General features: G+C 23.1%; 1 protein-coding gene across 1 annotated transcript in view; it reads right to left on the minus strand.

The window, feature by feature from the left end:
* LOC129612834 (uncharacterized) overlaps positions 1-21,079 on the minus strand; it is a 151,120-nt gene extending 130,041 nt beyond the window's left edge. The window contains exon 1 of the mRNA XM_055526619.1: positions 20,772-21,079. Coding sequence (XP_055382594.1) covers positions 20,772-20,972 — 201 coding nt within the window. The 5' untranslated portion in view covers positions 20,973-21,079. The remainder of the gene's footprint in view (positions 1-20,771) is intronic.
* Between the last annotated feature and the right edge of the window lie 1,968 nt (positions 21,080-23,047).

Raw genomic sequence — 23,047 nt, forward strand, 5'->3', positions numbered from 1 at the left:
TCCAACGTGAAATTTAGAATTTTAATGTATGAAATATTAATGATTACGCTGTTATATTCAAATTATCGTAAATTACTAGTTATATCATATTGTAGTTATATAATTTCAAACGAGAATTATTATTATTTTCTCCAAAATATATTACCGAAAAAATTGCATATTTTTAGGCTGTAAATTTTTTTCTCTCAAATAATCCTAAATTCAGTTCCCCTGAAAATTTGCTCTAATATCAATAAATTTAATAATATTTACTCCAGTATAGAATGAAATTTTTGATTACCATTTCGTCAAATGAAAATTTTTGGCGGAAGCGCTTCCATTTTTAAATTTTTTGGCAGAAGCAATTCCATGAGAATTTCCCATTTAAAATACTCTAGTATAGCTATATAGTCTAATATAAAATTCAGCAATTGATAATATAAGTTAGTAGTATTTGTAAATCTTTATGATTAAGCCCCTTCTGGCACACACAAAAAAGGAATAAAAGTACAAAATTTTCATTTTTAATTTAATATTGTGTTGATTTTAAATTTTATATTAAATAAAAAATATCCTTCCAAATACAATAAAAATAAATTTTTAAAAAAATTTTATTTCCTTCAATATAATATGATTAGCACCCTTAGTATAAGATTATAGTGCCTTTAAAAATTTAAAAAAAAAAATTTCTCATTAAATAGTTTATTCCATGAGATTTGTGCCAAAATAATATTTGTTATTTGTATTTTGAGAAACTAAAGCAAAATCTCATTGCAATATTTTAGAATAAAATAATAGAATCCCGGACGGAACGTATAGGTACTTGAAGATTATGCAACATTTATGAAATTGTATGAAATTTATCATACTGACACTTGTTTTAGAGAGAGGAAATCACAATTCTATATCTCATTTTTTCACGTTTCAAATTAGAATTCCTCCTAAATTTCTTAAATTCGATTTATCATTTTTCAAATAGATTTTCTTTTATTTTCAATTTATTTTCCCACTTTTACTTAACTTATTATTTACAAAATTTTAAAATAACAGGGGATTTGCTTATGTTTTCAAAAACCCATAGCTCATGGAACTCACAGAGAAACAGGATATATAACAAGAATTTCAATCTTCTCAATTGAAAATTACCATTTTAGTGATATTAAAATATGGAAACGCCATATTTTGAAATAATAGTCGATTTAATAAACTATAATTTCAATATAATTGAAATATCATTGATATAGCAATAGTCAATGTTATTACAATTTCTGGAATAAATAAAGTATGTAAGAACTCGCTCCAAAAATCATTGATTTTATATACTAAAAATTGGAATGTTTAACTAATTTTGTCAAAAGTCGAATAAATTTTAAATAGTTTTAAATTCTATACTTTCGTTCACATAAACTGGTATTACAGTGGGTGCGAATTCATCTATATGAATATATGTACAAATATATAGTAAACCAACAATATAAATTCATTTTATAAATAAATACAAAATTAGAGTAATAAAAAACAAATTCTATTTTTAGTTTATCATTCTTTTGCCCCCAAAGATTTCTATTTATAAATTTTTATAATCATTTATTTAAACTAGATGCCATTCTAAATTTTTTAACATTATTGTAGTAGCTATCCATAATTAGAATTTTGAAGAAATTTAGTATTCGCTTAAATCCTTAGATTTATTTTCTATTATGAGTAGACCAACTTCTATTTAAGGTCATATATGGGAGTTATCTGAATCAAAAATTTTACTTCATTAACAAGAACAAAAAAAAAAAACTCAATTTTTTAATCTAACTCATTTTGGAAAAGATTGCCTCAGAACCAAATTTAGAATAGATTTTTACGGAATATTATATGAAGATTACTGAAATATAGTCATCAAATCTTTATTACTCGCTTAAAACTACAATATTCTTGAAAATCTTCCTAGATTAAATTTAATTATAGTTTTAATTTTTTTTTTAAATTTGAATATTCAGGAAATTTCGTTTAATATGAAAATTTCGGTAAACTTAATTTGTAATGAATGTCAATTATACTATAGATGAGTTTTTCCTGTTAACATAGAAAATAATAATAAAAAATTTTCCATATTGCACACATATGCAAAATAATAGAAAAACCAAATCTTTCGTTTCCTTTTTCATGAATAATTTCAATAATAATTTTAAGCATTCCATTGAGAAAATGAAAAATATTTCTGCAATATTTAAAATTTATTTAATTTTTTTCTTTATGGCTGTAAATTTACATATGTGCAATTTTTCTCCTCCTATTCTCATAATTATTGTTATATAAAATTTATTTTGCAATAATAAAACAAAATTAAAAATCTAATAAAAAACTTTTTATTTATAATATTATACTTATAGTAATGTATAACAATAATGCACATATGGACAGTTTTTTTTTTCAATGCATCCAAGTCTGTTATAATGCAATGACTTGCAAATGGAGAAATTCAAAAAAATTGGAATAGAGGAATGGTATTGAATAGTTTTTACAATTAATGTATAAAAATGGGAAACTAAAATTTAATGATAGCCACTGCCTACCACATTAATTTATCACATTGTATACTATTTTCGGATTTCAATAATTCTCTATAAGAGTAGTTCAACAGAAGATATGAATGGGTTTGAAAGAAATTAATAACTAGCACAAGAAGTGTGTTCACAAACAGTTGTTGAATCATTTTTATACAAAATTGCAATAATATGCAATTATAAAATATTACTCGAATATATTCAAATCCTATTGTTTTGAACAGCCAATCCAAAAACCAATACCATTTCTGTTTTGCATTAATCAAAATTACCAAATATTTAAAATAAAACCCAATGTAAATTTTTATATTATAATTTTTAAGTGCACGCCCTTGGTGCGTATACCCATATTTGTAGACTATATGAGAGGGATCCATATATGAGATGTATTGTGCGAGCAACAAATTTTTGCCTTAACAGATTATATGAGATTGATCACAAAAATTTATCGGTCAATAAATCGTACCGAAAGCCGAAATGCACTATATGGAAGCCGATTTAATATTTTTAAGCATATTTTACATTGCTAGACATTGCTTCAATAAAAGCTAATTATATTTCTTCAAATACAAAACAAATGCATTAAACGTATTAATTTATTGTAGTAAATTTCTAAGAATTCCCAAAAATCATTCTAAAAATCAACAACCTTGTCGAATATGTGCTGATCACATCAGATTTCTTTTTTTTTTTTTTAAATTATCATTTCATCCTTCATAAATTTTATCATGATAAAAGCATTCAAAAATTAAGAGTCATAAAAGAGATTTACAAAATGGTTTTGACCATTTATTTTATTATGCTCTTATATATGAGTATGTGTTCATGTACATACATATATAATATAACATTATTGCTTTAACGAAAATTTTAAAAGTGTATTATAATACAAAAATATGCACATATGTTTTACACAAATAGATATTTGTACATGAATGGATAACTATATCATGAAATGGGGTTATTAAAATTAATTTATGGTTAGACTACTATATTTCTAGATTAGAGAAAGAATATTGTTTAAAAAATTTTCTGCTGAATTTCATTATTTCCATAATATAGTGTTATATGGGCTTTAAAATAATGGTGTTTTTTTTTTGTTAAAAAAAGAAAAAAAAATTTTCAAAAATTTCTACTTTATATCCAATTTATTAATGTGTTTTTGTATTTTTAATGGAAGGCATTCATTACTTCCACATAAAGTAATTAAATATTGTAGATCTGCATTGAAAATAGCAATATAAGCACAAAATTAAATATGAGAAATTATAAAATTTTTAAAATTTTACTTATTCTTTTACTACTTTTGCTCTAGTGCAAAAAGTGTAGTAAAAATTAAAGCTAAAATTAAAATTATAGACCATAAAAGATTAAATCAGTGAAATGCATAATATTTTTTGAAAAGAAAGAAAATCACGTCTTCTATTAAAATTTTACAATCAGTATAAAATTTGAGAAATTTTAAAATAAAATACAAAGTATGAAGATTTTGTGTAAAAATGTGCAATAAGTTGTCGTTCTGTAAATTAATCGTAAAAAGAATTTCATAGCTACTGCTATTAAAAATGTATCAAAAGATTAAATTGTTGCTTCAAATGCTATCAATTTTTTTGCTCAATAATTAAGTTTGAGTAACAAATATCCAAGTTTAAATTTCAAATTTAAAAAAGAGAAAGTTGACTAGATCAACCCTGTGCTACCATTCGAACTGGTAGCAAGTATTAAAGAGCTACTTTCTACCAGTATTTTACTTTATATTATAGCTGGCAAGATTTTTCATACAATTCCTATAAACATTTTGTCAGAACGATAGCAGTTGTATAACAGTAATTATTAGCATTTATGGAATTATGATCAAATTTTATGAAAATATAATATAGCTAACAACTCCTTCTTCCAAACTTGTTTTCTCTCTTATATGTTAATTTTTTATTATTAGATTGTATTTGCAGATTTGTAAAATCGATTTTATCGATCATCGCCCTGAGTGCAAAATCATTTAGTATTTCCCTTCTCCTACGAGCTAGAGCAATACACTCTCCCGCTGTGTCCATTCTTAATACCCAACAAATAATATGTACTCCGTAGAAGGGTTTCGGCCCAAAAAGAGGAGCGTTTATCATTAGTTAATGTGTGTTAATAACATTTATGTTAAGTCTACTGTATAAATTTAAAATTTTTCATCCTACTCACTAAACTATAGCCGAAAAAAACTCATACAATTAAAAAATAATAATAATATTAATCGACCAAGTTGAAATTTTTATAATGATATAGAAAATATACACAAATATTGTACAATCATATAGCATATTTACACTACTCATCAATATTTTTAAAAAAATTATTTACAATTTATACAAAATACAATTATTTCAAAAAATTAATTTACAATGCACTTTAAACTCAATTCAAATAATTTTTAAAGTACCTAACATGTAATGTAATAAAAACCAAAAAATTTTCATTTCATTCACGGAATTTAACTTTCAATTTTATTAAAATTAAAAAGCAAATCAAATATAAAATTGTAAGAGGAAAAAAAGAAATTAAAAATGAAAGTCACGAACATGGTAATTTTCAACCTATATAATATTTAATATATTATGAAATTGCAATATTGAAAGTGCACTTTTAAAATAATAATAAAAAAAAAAACAAATAACTATTATAATAATGGTTGTAAAATACAATAGTTAATAAATATAATAGCAAATTTAAATATTCAAATTTAATTATTACAACATTTTATTACTATATATAATATTATAGACTAATTGTCCTCAAAACATTCATTAAGAGTTATTTGTACATATATATAGAGATTTTTAATTTTACTTTAGGGATAACAATAAAATGCAAGAAAAATATGAGTAAAGCATTAAAAATTAAATAACATTATTTTCAAATCACGCAAACACGACAAATTTGAAAAGGATAATTAAAATGTAAATGTCCTGTGTTTTTTATTCTCTTTTGATTTTTCAGTAAAGATTTTCAAATTAAAGTAAACTAACTAGCTAGACACAATAAACTAACAAGTTATTAAAGGTTTTTTGAAATAAATAATATTAAGAAAAAAAAATTGCATACATTTAGGATGAGAAAATATTTTATGACAATTAAAATGAATTTGCTTAAACAAAAATGTTATTTTGCACTTTATAAAATATTTTAATACTTTATTTAATAAAAATAATTAAAATTTAAAATGTTGCATTACAGATTTTATGTAAAATTTTTGGAATTTTGTGCAATATACAAAATCAGAAAACAATTTTCTTCGGGATAACATTAAAATGGTACTATTTTGATCACGAATGAACAATTTCAAATTTCAATTATTTTTAATATAAAAATTTTTTAAAAATATTCACCTTCAGAGATCAGAGAACAGAGTTCTCAAACAGCATTCTTATCATCTTAGAAATACAAGAGATACACTCTTCTTGTTCATTATATTGGATACAATAAAAGGGAATTATAATTACACAAAATCTCACAAGCCGAATCTTTAAATTTTCAGAAACTTTAGGTGGAAAAGTATCTTCTAGTTTAGTCAGACAAAAATATATTTAAAAATTTTTTAATATTATTTAAATAATGATTTTTCGTAATTTTAAATATCTTATCTAGGTAGTATTCCCAAATTCAAATTATACACGAATTAAATCATACCCAAACCATTTTTTCGTAGTAATGCCCAAATAATTATTCGATCAATCTATGAAAAATATTAATTATAACCTTTCTGACTTTTTCTTCACTACCTACATATGTTGAAGCATATTTAAATACTATGAAAATTTATAAATATATTAAATACATACATAAATATTTTATCTCATCTAATATAATAATAATTAGATAGGATTTTTATTTGCAGCGTTCTCCTAATTTGTTCATTAAAATTTTATTTTAATGATTTTAATCATGTGTATTTATGATATTATATTTATTCATTAAAAAATAAAAAATTAGCATAAAATTGGAAAATATTCATAAACAAAACAGAATCGTATTTGTAATTGTCATACACCTCTTACATTGGAACAGGTTGAAGACAATTTCTCTACTCAAATTGTCGTGTTAAAAAGAATTTCTCAGTTCAAATAATCGAAAATCGGGTAACAGATTTAAATTTATTTCAAATTTTTTATTATATTAAAGTGTTTATAACTAATGCTGATTATATCTGTTCGGCCACCAATTTGAAATTATTTTTCTGAAATATTCCGAAGTAACAAAATTTACAAAAACCATACATGCAATATGGATAAATATGTACTCGGTTTTACTTTATGACTCATACGTGCTTGTGATATAACTATTACAAGAATGTTATATATGAACGCACCAAATGCATATAACAATTAGAAATTGATTTGCTGCTGTATGGCAAAATTGTTTTCAACATAGCAAATGCGCATACATTTTTTTCCTCTACAGATTTTTCAATTATAGGAAAACTTCGGCATACTGTTGTCATCATCAATATTAATTTCTTCAAGAATGAGATCACTACGACGCCATGATAAAGAAATTTTTGTAATCAAATATATTGTCAAAATTAATCCGGATCAGGTATGATTTTAAAAAAATTGTGATAACTACATTGTGATTGTAATTTCTACATGGTGCAGATAATTGCCACTATCGGCTTTTACTAAAAATTTAATGCTAACTCTATGAAAACTTAACACTGGACACAAAATTTCATTATAAAATCATAAAAAAATCATTTTGATATAAAATGCAACAAACAAACATTTTTTATTATTAAATTACCCTTAAACTAAAAGAAAAAATAAATAAATAAAAAATAGCAAAAGAGAAAAAGAGAAATAATTTAACAAGGACACAAAATATATTTGTCTCCCATATACACTTGTATTCTAAAATTATATAGCAAAAAGATAAAAATTAAGTAAAGCAATCAAAACGAGAAATGGAAAGAAAATAACAAAAAAAAAAGAAAAGTAATAAAAAAAAAATACTTGACACCTAGACAACACAAAGAAAAACAAGAAGAAGAAGAAAAAAAAGAAATTCTAAATCATGTGTAAGTGTATTTGTAAACATCATTAGCACTAGAGTCTAGAATAGATAATGATCACCTTTAATATAATTGCGTACACAATATAGACAGAAAAAGTAAAAAAACAAAAAATCAAAATGAAAAAAGATTTATGACTTTATCTTTTCTTCTTTTTATTGTTGTTTTTATTTTTTTTTTCGTTTTTGCGCTGCGATGATAATTGAAGGGAAAATGTACGCGATAAAATGTGTTTTTCTTCCTTTAAATCTTTAATATCCTTATTTACATCACAATATATATACATTTATTAAAAAAATATTTGAAGAATATTTTCTAAGATGAAAATGTTGTCACACTTATACCTGTGTGACCTATACCTATACTTAAACTCGTGTTTACAAAACATAAAACAAAAAATTTCTTATATTTCAGAAATTTATAACCTTTTATTCTTTATAAAAACAAAATAAAACATTATCCTTGGAGGTATTAAAATACAAGGATTACTATATTTTAATATTCTATAGAGAATTAATATCCTTATTTCGGTATAATTATAAAGAAATATGATTAAATGAATGAATATGATTACAAAAAATACCTAAAAGATATTTGAAGCATTTTCTAGAGCTAATATTCAAATAATGTTGGAATTCAAACGAAATTGTGCATTTATAATAAGAAATTGAAAAAAAAAAATCAGATTCTTGTAAAAATATTGAATTTTCCAGGGTAATAAGATGAAATTATCTAAGTCAGAACTGGTAGCTTCTGCCTTATTAAGTTGAAAGGTCGAATTTAACATGTTTTTGCTAAGATTAAAGAGTCTGTTATCAATTTTTATTAAATGTTTTTTAAAACCAAATTTTTCTAACCCATTTTTTTTCAGGAAATAATCAAAAATTTTGCAAGGTTATTAATTTAAATAATGAGGAAACTAAACATTAGGTGGTTTTACTTTATTGTCACAAATTTATGAATTAAATTTTATTTTAATTTTTCAACCAATTATAAGCAATTTTAATTTACAAAGCACATAGTAAATCTGCAATCAAATTTCTTGACAGGAATAGAGCAAAAGCCCTATTTCGATAACGATATTTTAATTCGGAGTAATAGTGAATCATCGCGCATAAAAGTCTATATTTTGCAGAGTATAATACGTAAATTATATTAAAAATATTAACAGGATTGAGTCTGTTAAAAAAAAAATTTTTTAATGTTTAGACTACGACTTCGTCCTTGGGAAAACCCCATTATTCTTCCAACTTATGAATACAGACACAAATTAATTTACTTAATCACACTTGGTAAGTAAATTAATTTGAGCCTGTGATTTTGTAATTTAAACTGAGCATAAGAGCATCGTTAAAAATAACTACATTAATTATAATCTCTTCCAGTTTCGGAATCACATGACTTTAAAATTTGAAAAAAATTAGAACTTCATCTTTTCATTTTTAAAAAAGAATTTAATTTTCTAGGTGACGTAACATTGGTTTTTTTCTCCAATTTTAGTATAGTTTGCAGCTTTGTCTACTGACCTTTAATTTGGTATACGAGTCATCTTCGTACCTGTTTTGGTTTAGGAGTTATTGAGAAAAATAGAATACTGCAAATTTTTTTTTATATCAAATATTTTTCTTGAATGACTTAGAAAAATGTATAACAATCAAAATGGTGGCTCACTCTGTTATGCAAATGTTTAACTAAACAACCGATTTTCCGTCACTTTTTCAAAAATTAATGGGCCGGAGAATATCATATAATATGATGTTTCTCCTCATTAATACAGCTCTGTGAGTCAGTTGTAATTTCAATAATATTTTGATGGTTCTATTTCTCTACAAGTACGCAAACTGATTTCATGATAAAATATAAATCATTAAAAATATGAAAAGTCATTATGTAATTCTGAGACAAATAACAAAGTCATTCGCTCTACATATATAGCGAATTCTAAAATAAATCAAAAGCAGTTTAATTTTAAACAATATCCCATTATCATTCTAAAAGTAATGCTAAAATAAGTAAGTTCACTATACTTTAAAATTAAAATTTTTAAAACTATCTCCATAAAATTTCTTTGTATATGTTTTTGAACAGTTTTTTCTATACTAAAAATATAATAGTAAAAATATTTACAATATTTTCTTGCAAAACTATTGTTATACTTTTTATAACTAAACAAATCTTTTTTATCCTTTAAGTTTGAAAAAAAAACAGCAACTGAGAAAATAGAAAATTTGCACAATGATATACGGAAATTCCTCTATATAATGATTACTTTAATGATTTGTTTATCATCACATCTTTTCTTTTATATTCAATATATATGCAAGGATATTTTTCTATTCTTATGTTTTTATCGTATTTTCTCCACTATTCTCGTATACGAATCCTTGTTTGTCTCAAAACAAACTTTTTAAATAAAAAAATCATATAAAATATAAAATTTTTTTTTTAACATTAACTGCGATATTATACTCGTATTCCCATATACATATAACAAATTTAAATACATAATATGTATATATGTATATATATATACATGAAATCTAATAACGATTATTATATTTAGATGCCCTATACATATATAAGAATCTATATGTATGCAAGGATCTATTCATACATAGGTGATATAAATTGCATTTGGTGTTAACAAACAGGTGAAAATACAAAGATTTCTGACGCTAGAAACTTTTTTATTCCCATTTTCTTTTTGTTAATATAAGATTACGTTATGTGTGCACACAATAACAGTATATAATAAAAAAATAACAAAAAATGAAAGAAATATAAAAAAATAGAAACAATTTTTTGAATGATAAAGTTTTTAAAACAATTATCCTTTCAAGAAAATTATTTAAATTTGTACACATATATAAGATGAGAGAAAAATGAATAAATTTCAAAAAAAAAAAAATAAAAAAAAAAAAGTAGAAACTTCTTCAAGAAAATGAAAAAATTTTTCGTCGATAAAGTGAGAAAATTTTCTTTGTAAACAAAATAAACCAAATAAAATTAGATTTTTTTTTTAAGAAAATTTTATAGAAAAGTTTTAAAGAAAATTTTGAAAGAAAGAATAAAATGACAATAAGATTATGTGATATATAAGGTGTGATAGAAGATTTTTGGAAGCCTTCACGTATTCCTATATGTGCAGAAGATTTTTTGAAAGCTTTCACAATTCTATTTTAATTTTAAATGCAGATTGCAATTCAATTCACTTCTCCTATATATATTCTAGACACAAAATATGATTTAATAAAAGCAGTCGCTCACATATTACATTGTATGTTGTATATTTTAAGGGAACCGAGTGAGGTAGCAGGAATAACCTTGCCATCACAGCCATTCGCGCCTTATTATAGCCTTCCTACGATATCACCTATAATAATCCGGTTCCAAGTATAAAGCCGAAGATATCCTTAAGGGAATTGAACAGCACTTTCCGAACGGTTAGGAAATCCAGTCCAAAACAATTGCGACATCGAACAAATCACATATTCACAACATTAATAGAAAATTTTAATATTAATGGATTTATAATGAATGAAATTAATAAAATAATAGAGGACATGCCAGCAGTGGGCAATAACATAGAACAAAAATAATGGCTTTATTCATTTGACTATACTAATATAAATTACCAAACGAAAACATTTTTAAATAAAATTAATCACATTATTAAGTAGAATTCAAGGCATTCCTGCCAAAAATCGATTGTAGAATAAGGAAAATCAAAAAGATTTACTGGAATATTACTGAAATTTCATGACACAATCAATACCAAATATAATCACATGAATAATATTAATGTTACATTAGTTCGCATTCTAATCAGTAATAAATACCCCATTATCATAATGCAGTACTCTCTACAGAGCAGATCTACGTTCAACAAATCGCAATGGTGTAAGCTTCCTAAAAGAAACTTGTATATTTAAGATACTCACTTATTCAGAGGCTTCGGAGTCGGATGCTCAAAATATCAAAATTTTTATGAAAAGATCCAAATCTTGTTTAATATGATGAAGACAAAAATCGTTTTATGGTATGAAAATGCTTTTAATTTATTAAAATTTGTGATTTTTTTTTGACGGGACACCTTTCTGATAATTTGCATAAAATGAAAATTCAAAAATTTTCAAATTATTTTTTTTTTAAACAAAAAATTTTATTTACAAAACTTTTCTTTTAAAAAAAAAAATTTTTAATTTTATGATAATTTTTATATAAATTTTTTATTATCAGGTTGATTTTCCATACTTTTGCCTCAAACAAAACGCCATCCCCCCGACTAATCAAAATTCTAGAAATCACCAATGATTTTGATTTTGTGGGTTGAATTTTCACCTTATTTTTTTTTCTTTTAGAAACCTCAAAAATCAATAAAATCGAAATTTTTTAGTAGAATTTTTATTTGGTTTCTTTTTTTCTTACCAAAATTTAAGTATACAAAATAAAAATAATAAAATAATTTTTATTCAAAAAGGAAGCTCGTAAAATTTCGTCCTTCAAAAAGCATAAATTTTTTTATCTTTTTCCCTCTCAACATAACATATTTGAAAAAGTTTTCTAAATGGCATTGAAGAGATTTTCATTCTAAACATATCCAAATCTTTCTAAACATATCCAAGGAGCCATTTAGAATTCAAAAGTGATGATGATTGCCCTGATAAAAAAAAATTCAAATTTATATTAATCTATAATTATTCTTATTAATTAAGAAATTATAATTTTTCCCTGTCCTCAATAGAATTCAAACAAACGTCACAATTTTTATAATTAACTTGATTTCAATCTACTTAATAAATTTGAATTTTAAAAATAGTTTGAATATAAATTTGGAAAAAATTCGAATATAAAATTTCTACATTTGAATATTCTTGCATTTTTTTTTTATTTAAATAAAATTTTCATTTTTATTCATTCATTAAATTTTATTTCACCAAAAATGTGTGATCAAAATTTTAATTAAAATCAAATTTCATTTCTAAATTAAATTTTATAATACACCTACAACCCTACATGTATGCATATACTTAATATTATATTCCTGAATACCAATATATACAAGCCCTATGTCACATTATTTCGGTCAATAGAAAATTTTCTTTTAAAACTAAAAATTACTTTATTATTTATTTCTCATTTGTATCCAGTCTTCTATGTTGCAGTAATACCGCTTTTCAACACCATTCAGCTTATTGACGTGAAAATGCTGAATTCAATATATTACTTATGGAAGTAAATAATGAAAATATTTTGATACAACTGTGAGAAGCAGAATAATTAAAAAAAAAACATTTCTTCTCGAATTGGGCACGAGTCAATGACCTACCGCTTTCTAGGCGGATGTTCCACCATTCGAACCAAACTTCGGATATGTTCATAACCCAGGTACCCGGGTAAATATTATGATACTCAAAATATGTCAAAAATATTCTTAAAAAAAATTATTTTTTAATAAAAATTAAAATATTTTCCAATGTATTTAATCATATTGTTCTTAGAAATTAATAAGAAAATCTTTAGTAGCACAAAACCATTCATAGTGCGGCGCAAATAATTACTACTGTATCTATATTGTACAACAAGAAAACCGAAATACGAACGACATCTGATTAATTTTCCGAATGATACATTTATAATATGTCCAAATCACTATAATCTACGACTTGTACATGTAAGTATGTATGTATGTATATAATTTCATTTAGATTTATCTAATTAAAATCTGGACAAAAATGTAAATCAAAATATTTTAGATAGATAAATATTTTATTTGTAGAATTTATATACATACATATGTATGTGCATAATAGTAAAATTTGTAATAAAAATAAATTAAAATAAAAAGAAAAATCCTTGAAATATAAATGAAAATTTCAAAATAAATTAAAATTATATTTGTTACTTTGTTTTAGTTGTAAAAATTTTCTTTTATTTTCTTTTTAATTATATTTATTTTTTTTTTGTTTTTTATTACTTTTGACATAAAAACGAGAATAGATGGAGTTAATTTGATCTACTACGTATGTATTTATGACGTATACTAATTGTATTATTACAAAATTTCTAAAATATAATTTTAAACCAAATTCTTATCAATATTATTGGATATTACACAATTCAGCAATTGAAATTCATAAGCTGAATTACTTAATAATGATGTTATACGGTAATTTTGATAGTTATAGGAAGGTTTTTAAAAATTCTTGAGATAAAATTTTGAATGGTTTATTTTTTAACTTAACTTGCATTCTCGTTTTTCAAATCAAATTATTCGAAATGAAAATTTAATTCAGCAAATAAAATTCTATTGCTGAATCACAAATTTCATAGCTGAATAAGCCAATATGGTGTTAATTCTTTGAATAAGACTACACGAGTATGCGTTGATTATAAGCACAAAATTTACTTTGTGGTTCGCATACTCTTTTCCCCCGCCAACAAATCACATTTTTATAGCGGAGCGGGTATACGCTCAATGCATACACATGGAAAAAGTTCTAATATTTATTTAATTCTGACGTATTTTATTCTAAAATTTTCTTAACCTTTTTAAGTATTACAAAATATTATTAACTTTTTCAAATATATAGATAGTCGGTTGATTCGCACCCAAAATTTATTGATATTAAAATTTATGGATCAATTCTTTAAATTTAAATATTGGTGGGTGTACAATCATATCTTGCTCTTATATTCAATTTGGTATTTTACATTTAAATTCAAAAACTTATTGGTAAATATAAATTATATAGTTAAAATGAACAAATACAGTGAAGTTTTATTATAATGAACCTTTCATATCGTAACCGTATCATATCTATTAACGGAACTATTAAATTTTTGTCGGGACACCTGTTTTTGTTTAACAAATTCCTTTTTATAGTACAAAATTTTTCTTTATGATGAACAAAACTAAAAAAATTTTAAACATTTTTATTATTCAGACTCTCCTGTTCCTTTATTATATTTGGACATAGTATGTGTACTTATTTATGAATGTAAATTTCGAAAGGATAATAAAGTGTCATATACACTTGCGTATAAATTTTTCTCTTAACTAAAATGAAAAAAAAAAAAAATTAAAGAAAATAAATATTGCAAAAAAAAAAAAACAAAATGAATTTTTTAATAAAAAATTTTTATGGAAATGACAATGGAAATGAAAATAAAATATGAAAAATGAAAATAAAACTATTTTGTGAAAATAAACAGGTTTTTTTTTTATTTATTTTTTATTTTTGTAAAAATCTCATAATTCATTTCGTTTCTTTCAATAGCGTGAAACTGTGAAATTTTTCTATTTTTTTTTGAATAAATGAGGAGCTCAGAAGCAAAGTGGTCTAAATTAAATTTGTGATCATAAAATTAAATTTGTGATCAAATTTAATATAGATTTCTAACAAAAAAGGCAAAATTTTGGGAGTAAGAGTTACGTCACTTTTCCTGTGAGCCTCTCAATTTTAGTAGTTGTTGTATGCATATTTAAAAATAAGCAATCCCATTTCTTGAAAATTATTATTTCTATACATTAAATTATTATTGGTTTGGAACAAAATACGGGAAAACTTTAATAGGATTTCTACATTCTAATTTTCTATTGTAAATTTCGTATAGTTTTAAAGAGAATTCCCGAAAAGGGGTAAAAACTTTTTAGCCTAGCTCAAATACTGTAGTTCTTCTTTATACTCACAGAATTTCAATTTTAATTCATTGATTATGTCATCATTATTGAACGCGCATCTCTTTTAAAGCTTTTAGAAGAGCGTATAACAAATATTTTTAATAACAATTTAAAAAGAGAATTTACTTTTTACTTTTTACATGAAAATCATCTACTGCCTTGATATTTTATAAGAAAAACTGTGTAATACACAATTATGCTTTTATGCAGAACATCTCAATTTTACTATATTAAATAATTCTGCATAAAATATAACTTATCTAAAGTGACTATTAAAATATTCAAAAACTATTTTAAAACTGCTATTACTTAACATTAATTTTTCATAATTCTTATTAAAATATTTATACAAACTTACCTACAGATCATAGATATTCTATAATATTACGAAAAGAATTTTTTAAATTAATAATTTACGTCTTTATTAAAATATTTAAATATTTTCTTGAGAAAGGCTCTTTCTTTTTCAAATATTTAAAAATTATAAATTGCAGCTATCATTCCACTTTTTTTTTTTTTGGAATTATAAAATGGCATTTACCTATATACTTCAGCCTCTTTTATAACATTCAATATTATTATAATACTATACTCACTTACAAATATATTATTACATAGATTTTATGCCAACTACATTTATTTCATAAAAAAAAATATTAACTTTTATACATACTTCAGTAGCTTGTTATCCTTGTTACCTTAGAAATTATCATTGAAAATTTTCATCTTGTTTTACTTTTTTCATATTACAAAAGAACAAAAAAAAAAAAGTAAAATAACAAGAGAACAAAAGTGGAGAACAAAAAAAAAAAGTAAAATAACAATGTCATGTCATGACATACTCATATAACATAATATAAACATACAAAAATAAATTTTAATCAAACCAAAATAGTATAATGTAGCACAACTCGGTTTAACAAGAGTGAAAACGTTTTTTTTTAAAAAAACACCAACTTTTATATTTTATTCTCATTAAAATATCAAAATTTTGCATACTTTTTGGGGTAAGAGTAATTAATATTACTGTATAACATAATGTAAAAATATAATAATCGAAATTGACGGCTAATTAAGACAATTAATTAGACTGAATTATTACTGTTAGTTTTCTGTTATTATAGAATTTAGGATAATCTTACAGTTCCACTATGACATTTCACAGTCAAGTACATTCGCCTATATCATTTCGATATCAAAGAAGCGAGTTCCTAGTTTTCGGCTATTACGAAATTGAAAAATTATTTGTTAATAAAAGTTTTTTGTCGGAACTCAGAAAGCCACAATTTTTAATAGTGTCAAGAAGGGAGGAGATAAAAATTTTCTTCTACGAGATCTACATACCTTAAAGGGTGGAAAATTCATTTAAACAAACGTGGCATTGTTTTGACAAATTGAAACTAATAAGTATAATTTTAATTTTCAATTTTACTGGAAATGAGCTGGGAAGAGAATTTGAAAAGTATTTTACTACAAAAGAATTTTTTTTTTCTTTTTTTTTTTGCAAAAAGTTTTAAAAACTGATAATTTTTGATTTTTTGTACTTATGTACTTACATACATATACAATCATATTTATAATTTTATTGAATTGAAAATATTAAAATGTTAATATTATGTGACTTGACATTATTTCTTCTTTACCTTGACATTTGATTCAGATTCTTGAAATATGATTGTTTGTATGTATGCAGATACATAACTTAACAGTATATAAAAGTATATTTAATAAATTTTTAAAAGTATTTCAATAAATAATTTTACACAATACTATATTTTACTTTTCTATAATTATTAATGCTATTTAAAAAACGGAAAACATTAAATTAAAATTTAAGAGTGGAAAACTGTATAGAGAAAAAATTTTATATAAAAATATTTTTAAATAATTTTACAAATCGACTCATTTATCAAGTAGATTTTAACAATAGGTTCAAGCTAAAAGTGGTCTCGAAATTTAATATCAGATTACAATTAATGCATGCAGTGAAAAATGGTTGGTGCAATAGTTTTCAAGTTTACAGAAGTTCCAATTAATTAAAGTCTTAGAAGTGTGAATCTAAGACAAAACTGCTTTAGTTAATCTCGCTTGTAAATCTATAATTCGACATATTGTGATCAAATTTGAATTAATCTGCAAAAAAGAAGAAATAGCACTCCATTTAATCCTATTTGAAGTTTTTATGTGCCAATCCAAAGCGAACCAAAAAATTCAGGGTGTACGAAACAATAATTTTCCTTAAAAATTCAAGATTTAAGTACACTACAATTTCTCTTAAAACTTATTGAAAAATGTACCTTATTCTAAAAATTCCATATATATTTCTTGGTGCAGTAACGAAAAAATAACACGTTTCATTAATATGTCAGCAATACGACGATGCTCCAAAAATTAATTTTCTTTCATTTTTAAATTCAATAAATGCATCATGATACCATCGAAAGTTTTCTACAACTCAAATTCAACTGGATTCCGGCCTGATCGATTTAATTAACAGAAATGTAATTTAATATTTTATGACGCACTCCCCGGTAGTCTTCGATACTGAAATGGTATACATTCAATTATAATTCACGCGTTTTATACACTTAATTTTTCTGAAACTATTTATAACAGAATATGTGACCTATTGTCATTTGAATATTAATTTAAATCATAAATAATAGAATTGAAGTACTATTGTTAAATAAAATGGGACTTGAAATTTCATACAATTTCACAGAATACACTTAATACTTATTACAAAAAAAAAAAAAACTATTCTATTTAAAATAAATTAATTTTTACAATTTTCGTTTTTTAAATTGACAACATTTCTGTTGATAACAAAGTGTATTTGACCCCCAACAGTTAAACCACAACAAAATGAAAGAGAAAAACAAAAAACTTAATTCAATATTTTTCAAATAATAGAAAATGCAATTCGATAAAGAGAGAGGAGAGCCAGAAGTTTGAAAATATTAAATATTCAAAATAGTGTATACAAAACAGAGAGCAGAAAAAAAAGAGAACAATAAGAAGAATGATAAAAGTAAGCGATTTCAAATTTTCCAAAATAAAATTGAAATTAACTTCCGAATTTTTTTCTTTTTTTTTTTTTATTTCATAAAAAGGAAATCATTTTTAAAACTGTTATATAAAACTGTTTTCATAAAACGCGATGTTGTTATATAAATTGAAAGCAATTTCTCTATTATTTTTTAAATCACTTTTAAATTGAATTTTTTTTTTAATATTTTTATAATTTAATAATGTTTCTTTTAGTGATTTTAATAACTGAAATTGATTGCCTCTCTAAACAATTTCAAAATGCTTTTAACAACTGGCAATATCAAAACCTTTATTAATTTAAAATTTAAAATCAAAGTATAGCTGTAGTTTTTATGTATTGAACTAGAAAATATTTTCTTCTTCTTAATCAATCAAATATTAATGAAAGAAAACAAGAATGAAAATAATTTAATTTGAGGTTTTAATATTCATTTAATTCGAAATATTTATACGAAGCTTTAAAGGACGCTTCCTTGAAATTTCGGTTCCAGCTTTTGTAACCGGATACAGGCGGTTATGTTTATTATTTCCATGAGCCTGATAACACTATACTATAGTATCAAAAACGTGAACTTTAAAATCGATTTAATTTAAGAAGGCATGTTAGCTAATAATATAGAATTACTTCAATATTGAATTTTAGCAATACTGGGATATGAGAGAAGAAATAGACTGTCTCAAATAATTCAGAGCTGATTGTGATGACACTTTTCTCTGGTTATTCAAGTGTTGATCATATTATCAACCATTTGATTGGAATTCTAACCAACTGAAAAGGTATTCTATATAAATATAGTGAATTAATTGGATGTTATCATAGTCTAAGAGCTTTTACATTCGAATGGCATTCCAAAAATTAAAAAAACAAATCGGATTTTTATATAAAATTTTATCTATTAAGAACATTTCATTGTTACTTAAGTGAGGTGTTAGTGCCTTCCAAAAAATAATTTGAAACCCTAGTCTTTATAGTGTTAATTTCGAATAACATAGATGGTCGAGAGGAAAGTTAAACAAAAACAAAAATTTTTTCCACCTTTCTGTTAGAGTGTGACCTATACCAAAATTTATTTAAAAGTCTTAGCAAATAAACAAAGCATTTGACTGGTTTATTACTATACTGTTGTTTTACAAAATTGTATAAAACAACATTAAATTATTTTTATAATTCCCTACTTTCTATTCACCTTAACATTTTAAAAATTTCTAGAGAAAGACACTTATCATCACTTATCATCACTTCTAATAAACGGCATTTTTTTTTTTGCCTTTCTTTTTTGAATTTTAAATTAAAGAAGGGTAAAAATGAATAAATTTTTAAAAGTGGACATTCTATTTTTGTTTTTTTTTTCCCCGTAAAATATTTTTATACAATATTTTTTATTTTATAAACGGGAAACACAATGAATTTCAAAGTGTTGAATATTTAATTATCCTTAATTTCAATTGAGACTCAATTATAATTTAATTAATATGAGAATTCACTTTAATTTGAATAAAATGGGGAGAAAAAAATTAACAAATTTGAATTTAATTAATGAAAATACTTGAATTTAATTAAAATATTTATTTTTATATAATAACAATAAGTTTAATTTTATGAACAATGTGAATAAAAAATTTTTCAAATTATATTTAATTAAAATTAATTTTTTCAGTAATTTAAAGAAAATTTTTAAAGGCCATAATGCCTCTGTGCATAACATAAGCCAAGCTTTATGCCTATCAAACAATGTTTTTTTTTAATAATTATTGATTTCTGAAATGAAAATTTTGAAAATTGCACTGAACACGAACTCTGGTGGAAAAGTTTTTAAACCACATTTTCATTATATGTAGACCCAAAACTGACCCTTACCAAAAAAAATTTACATTGAGTCATTCAACATAAATATTTAAATTTTTAATAAAATTCATTTTAAAAATTTTTTTACTCCAATTTCGATCCTGACCTTCGGTCTTATAGTCTTGCCGGCATCTGTTTATTATGGCTAATTCAAAATCAATTTAAAACTAAATTCAATGATTTTCTCTATAGCCGTACAAAAAATGATTAGTTAAAAAAATATTTTGAATAGTAATATAAAATTCTCTCAATGATAATTTAATTAACAATTTTAAAAACAACTTTCCTAAAAATTCAAAAACTCTGTTCTTCTATATACCGTTATTCTAATTCAAATTTTCACTTTCTTCAATATACTTAGATTTTAATTTTTTTTTTTTTATCCTACTTCGCTCCTAGGAGGAGCATAGGGCTGCTGTATGATTATTGTATATAACCATGAACCACTTTCTGATGTCATTGGGTTTACTAGGTAGGTGACGAGATTTTCATTAATTTTCTTAAAAGCAAAAATATTTTATTTTAATAATTAAATTCATATTAAAAATATTCAAATCGCAATAATAAAAATAAATTTGAGAAGAAGAAAAAGCTTACCTTATGTGGCCTTTCAATTTGTCCTAAAAAAAATGTTAATAAAGCTACAATAATAAAATTAACACCACCAGCAAAATCAGTTAATTTATCCATTGAAAAAACAGAATTAATTAAGAAAAATATTATTTGCATAACAACGGTAACAATTGCACTTATGGCAAAATGGTCGTCATCTAAGACACGCAAAACCATTTTCCTCATTTTTGCTTTTTTTTTTGATTTTTTTCTTCACAACTACTTAAATTTTTTTTTTTATTAAAGAAAAATTTATACCTACGTATTTTTTAATAATAATAAAAAAAAAAAAAATATTTTTTTTTTTTTTTTTGTAAAATGTTCAACAATTTTTTATTTTTCTTTTATGATCTTCAGAAAAAAAAAAAGGTTAATTTTTTTTTTATTTAAAAAATGAAAATCCTTTCATTTTTGTTTTTTTGATATTTTTCATTTATTATCCTTTATTTCTAATTATTATAATTTTTATAATACACGACTGTTAGTTTGTTGTTTTTTTTTTTATGTTAATTATTTTAATAAATTTTTTTAAGGTTATGAAAAATTTCAAATTATAAATTCCAGCTGTTAGAAATTAGAACAATTTCTTTCCATATAAAAAATTTTATTATTACTGTGGCTTAGTAATATTGCTGTTGTATTAATCGAATTATACCAATGTAGCTGTAAACTTGAGGAAAATTAAAAATTGTTTAAAGAACCTTTTCTTTTAAATTAAATTTTCAATAATTTCACTTTTCTTTTTTCTAATTCTTTTCTTTAACATCCATTAACTTATTTTACTTAGAATCGAGAACAATTTTCTGTAAATATTTTTCTGTTATACAAAAACGTTTACATTGTTTTCTAATGTTGAACAATAATACACTGTAAAAAAAAATTTTTTGAAAAATTAAAATAATTTAATATTGTAATACATGAATATAAAAAATGCAAGATAATAAATTAATTGAAACAGTTCAGTGATTAAGAAAATTTTAAAGTAAGAAAAATCGAAATTTTTTTCATTTTTAATAATATTTAATTAAAAGTTGCATATGTATTTATTTAGTTTTCAAAAGAAAACTGTGTGTTCCAAAGACCCTTGTATGCTGTGCTAACACTAAACCCATGTATTACTTTATGGCACACTAGTTTACAATTACACTATACTATGTATATGAAACTATGTGTATGAAAAATTCATACTATGTGTATGAAAAATTAATTCTATTCATAGTTGTATAACACTATTTGTTGCACTTGAGTGAATTACTATTGTGCTATATAGTATCAATGTAAGAATGACAAATATTTTAGTGTTATACAACTATGAATAGAATTAATTTAATACAATTGTTAGTACAGTATAATTTTAATAAAATTTAACTAACATTTTTTTACAGTGTATAACATTATACTTTAATTACATACACACATATATAACGTAATTGATATCATTTAATTGCACTGGATGACTTTGTATTGAAGCTATTATAGAAAATGTCCTTTATGTTTTTCTTATTTTTTTTTCGTTCTTTTCCTTTTTAAATAGTATAATAATAGTTAACGTGATATTAAAAAGCATAAAATTATAAAAATATCAAAGAAAGGGGAAAAAAAAGAGTAGCTTTTGATCAAAATTAGTTTCTTTCTATATTCTCCGTATTTTGTTTTTTTTTTTTTATTTGAAAAAAATTTTCTATTCTCTGCTCATTTTATACTTATATTATATACGTACGTATATTAATTTGTATAACACTTTAAATTATATTCTTTGATATATACACGAATGCACATAATATGTCCGTTCGTGTAGTTTTTATACCATTATTTATAATTTATTTGTGGGTTTTCTTTTTTTTTTCTCTCTTGATTTGTTGTTATACACTTTTTCTTTTGATTTTTTATTTTATTTTGAATAGAATTTTTTTCTCTATATAAAAGTATTAAAGAGTTTACAAAGAAAACTGATACTTAAGTATTTCACTCATGCTGTAGATATATGTATAATAAAAACATACGTATAGATAATATGTATGTGTGTATTTGTATGGGTACTCTAAATAGTGACAAATTTATTTTTCTCTATAAATTTAACAGTTATATATATATATATATACGTCATATATATCAGTTATCTCTTCTTGTTATCTCTTTCTATCGTATTTTATTTTATATTATGATATTTTTAAGTGTTAAAAAGATATATATGCATTCTAAAGTATATATTCATGATATATATGTATATATTTGTATAAATTTTATATATGTATATATAT

Source organism: Condylostylus longicornis, unplaced genomic scaffold (genome assembly GCF_029603195.1).
Source record: "Condylostylus longicornis isolate FDR11 unplaced genomic scaffold, ASM2960319v2 ptg000077l, whole genome shotgun sequence".
Classification (NCBI taxonomy): domain Eukaryota; kingdom Metazoa; phylum Arthropoda; class Insecta; order Diptera; family Dolichopodidae; genus Condylostylus; species Condylostylus longicornis.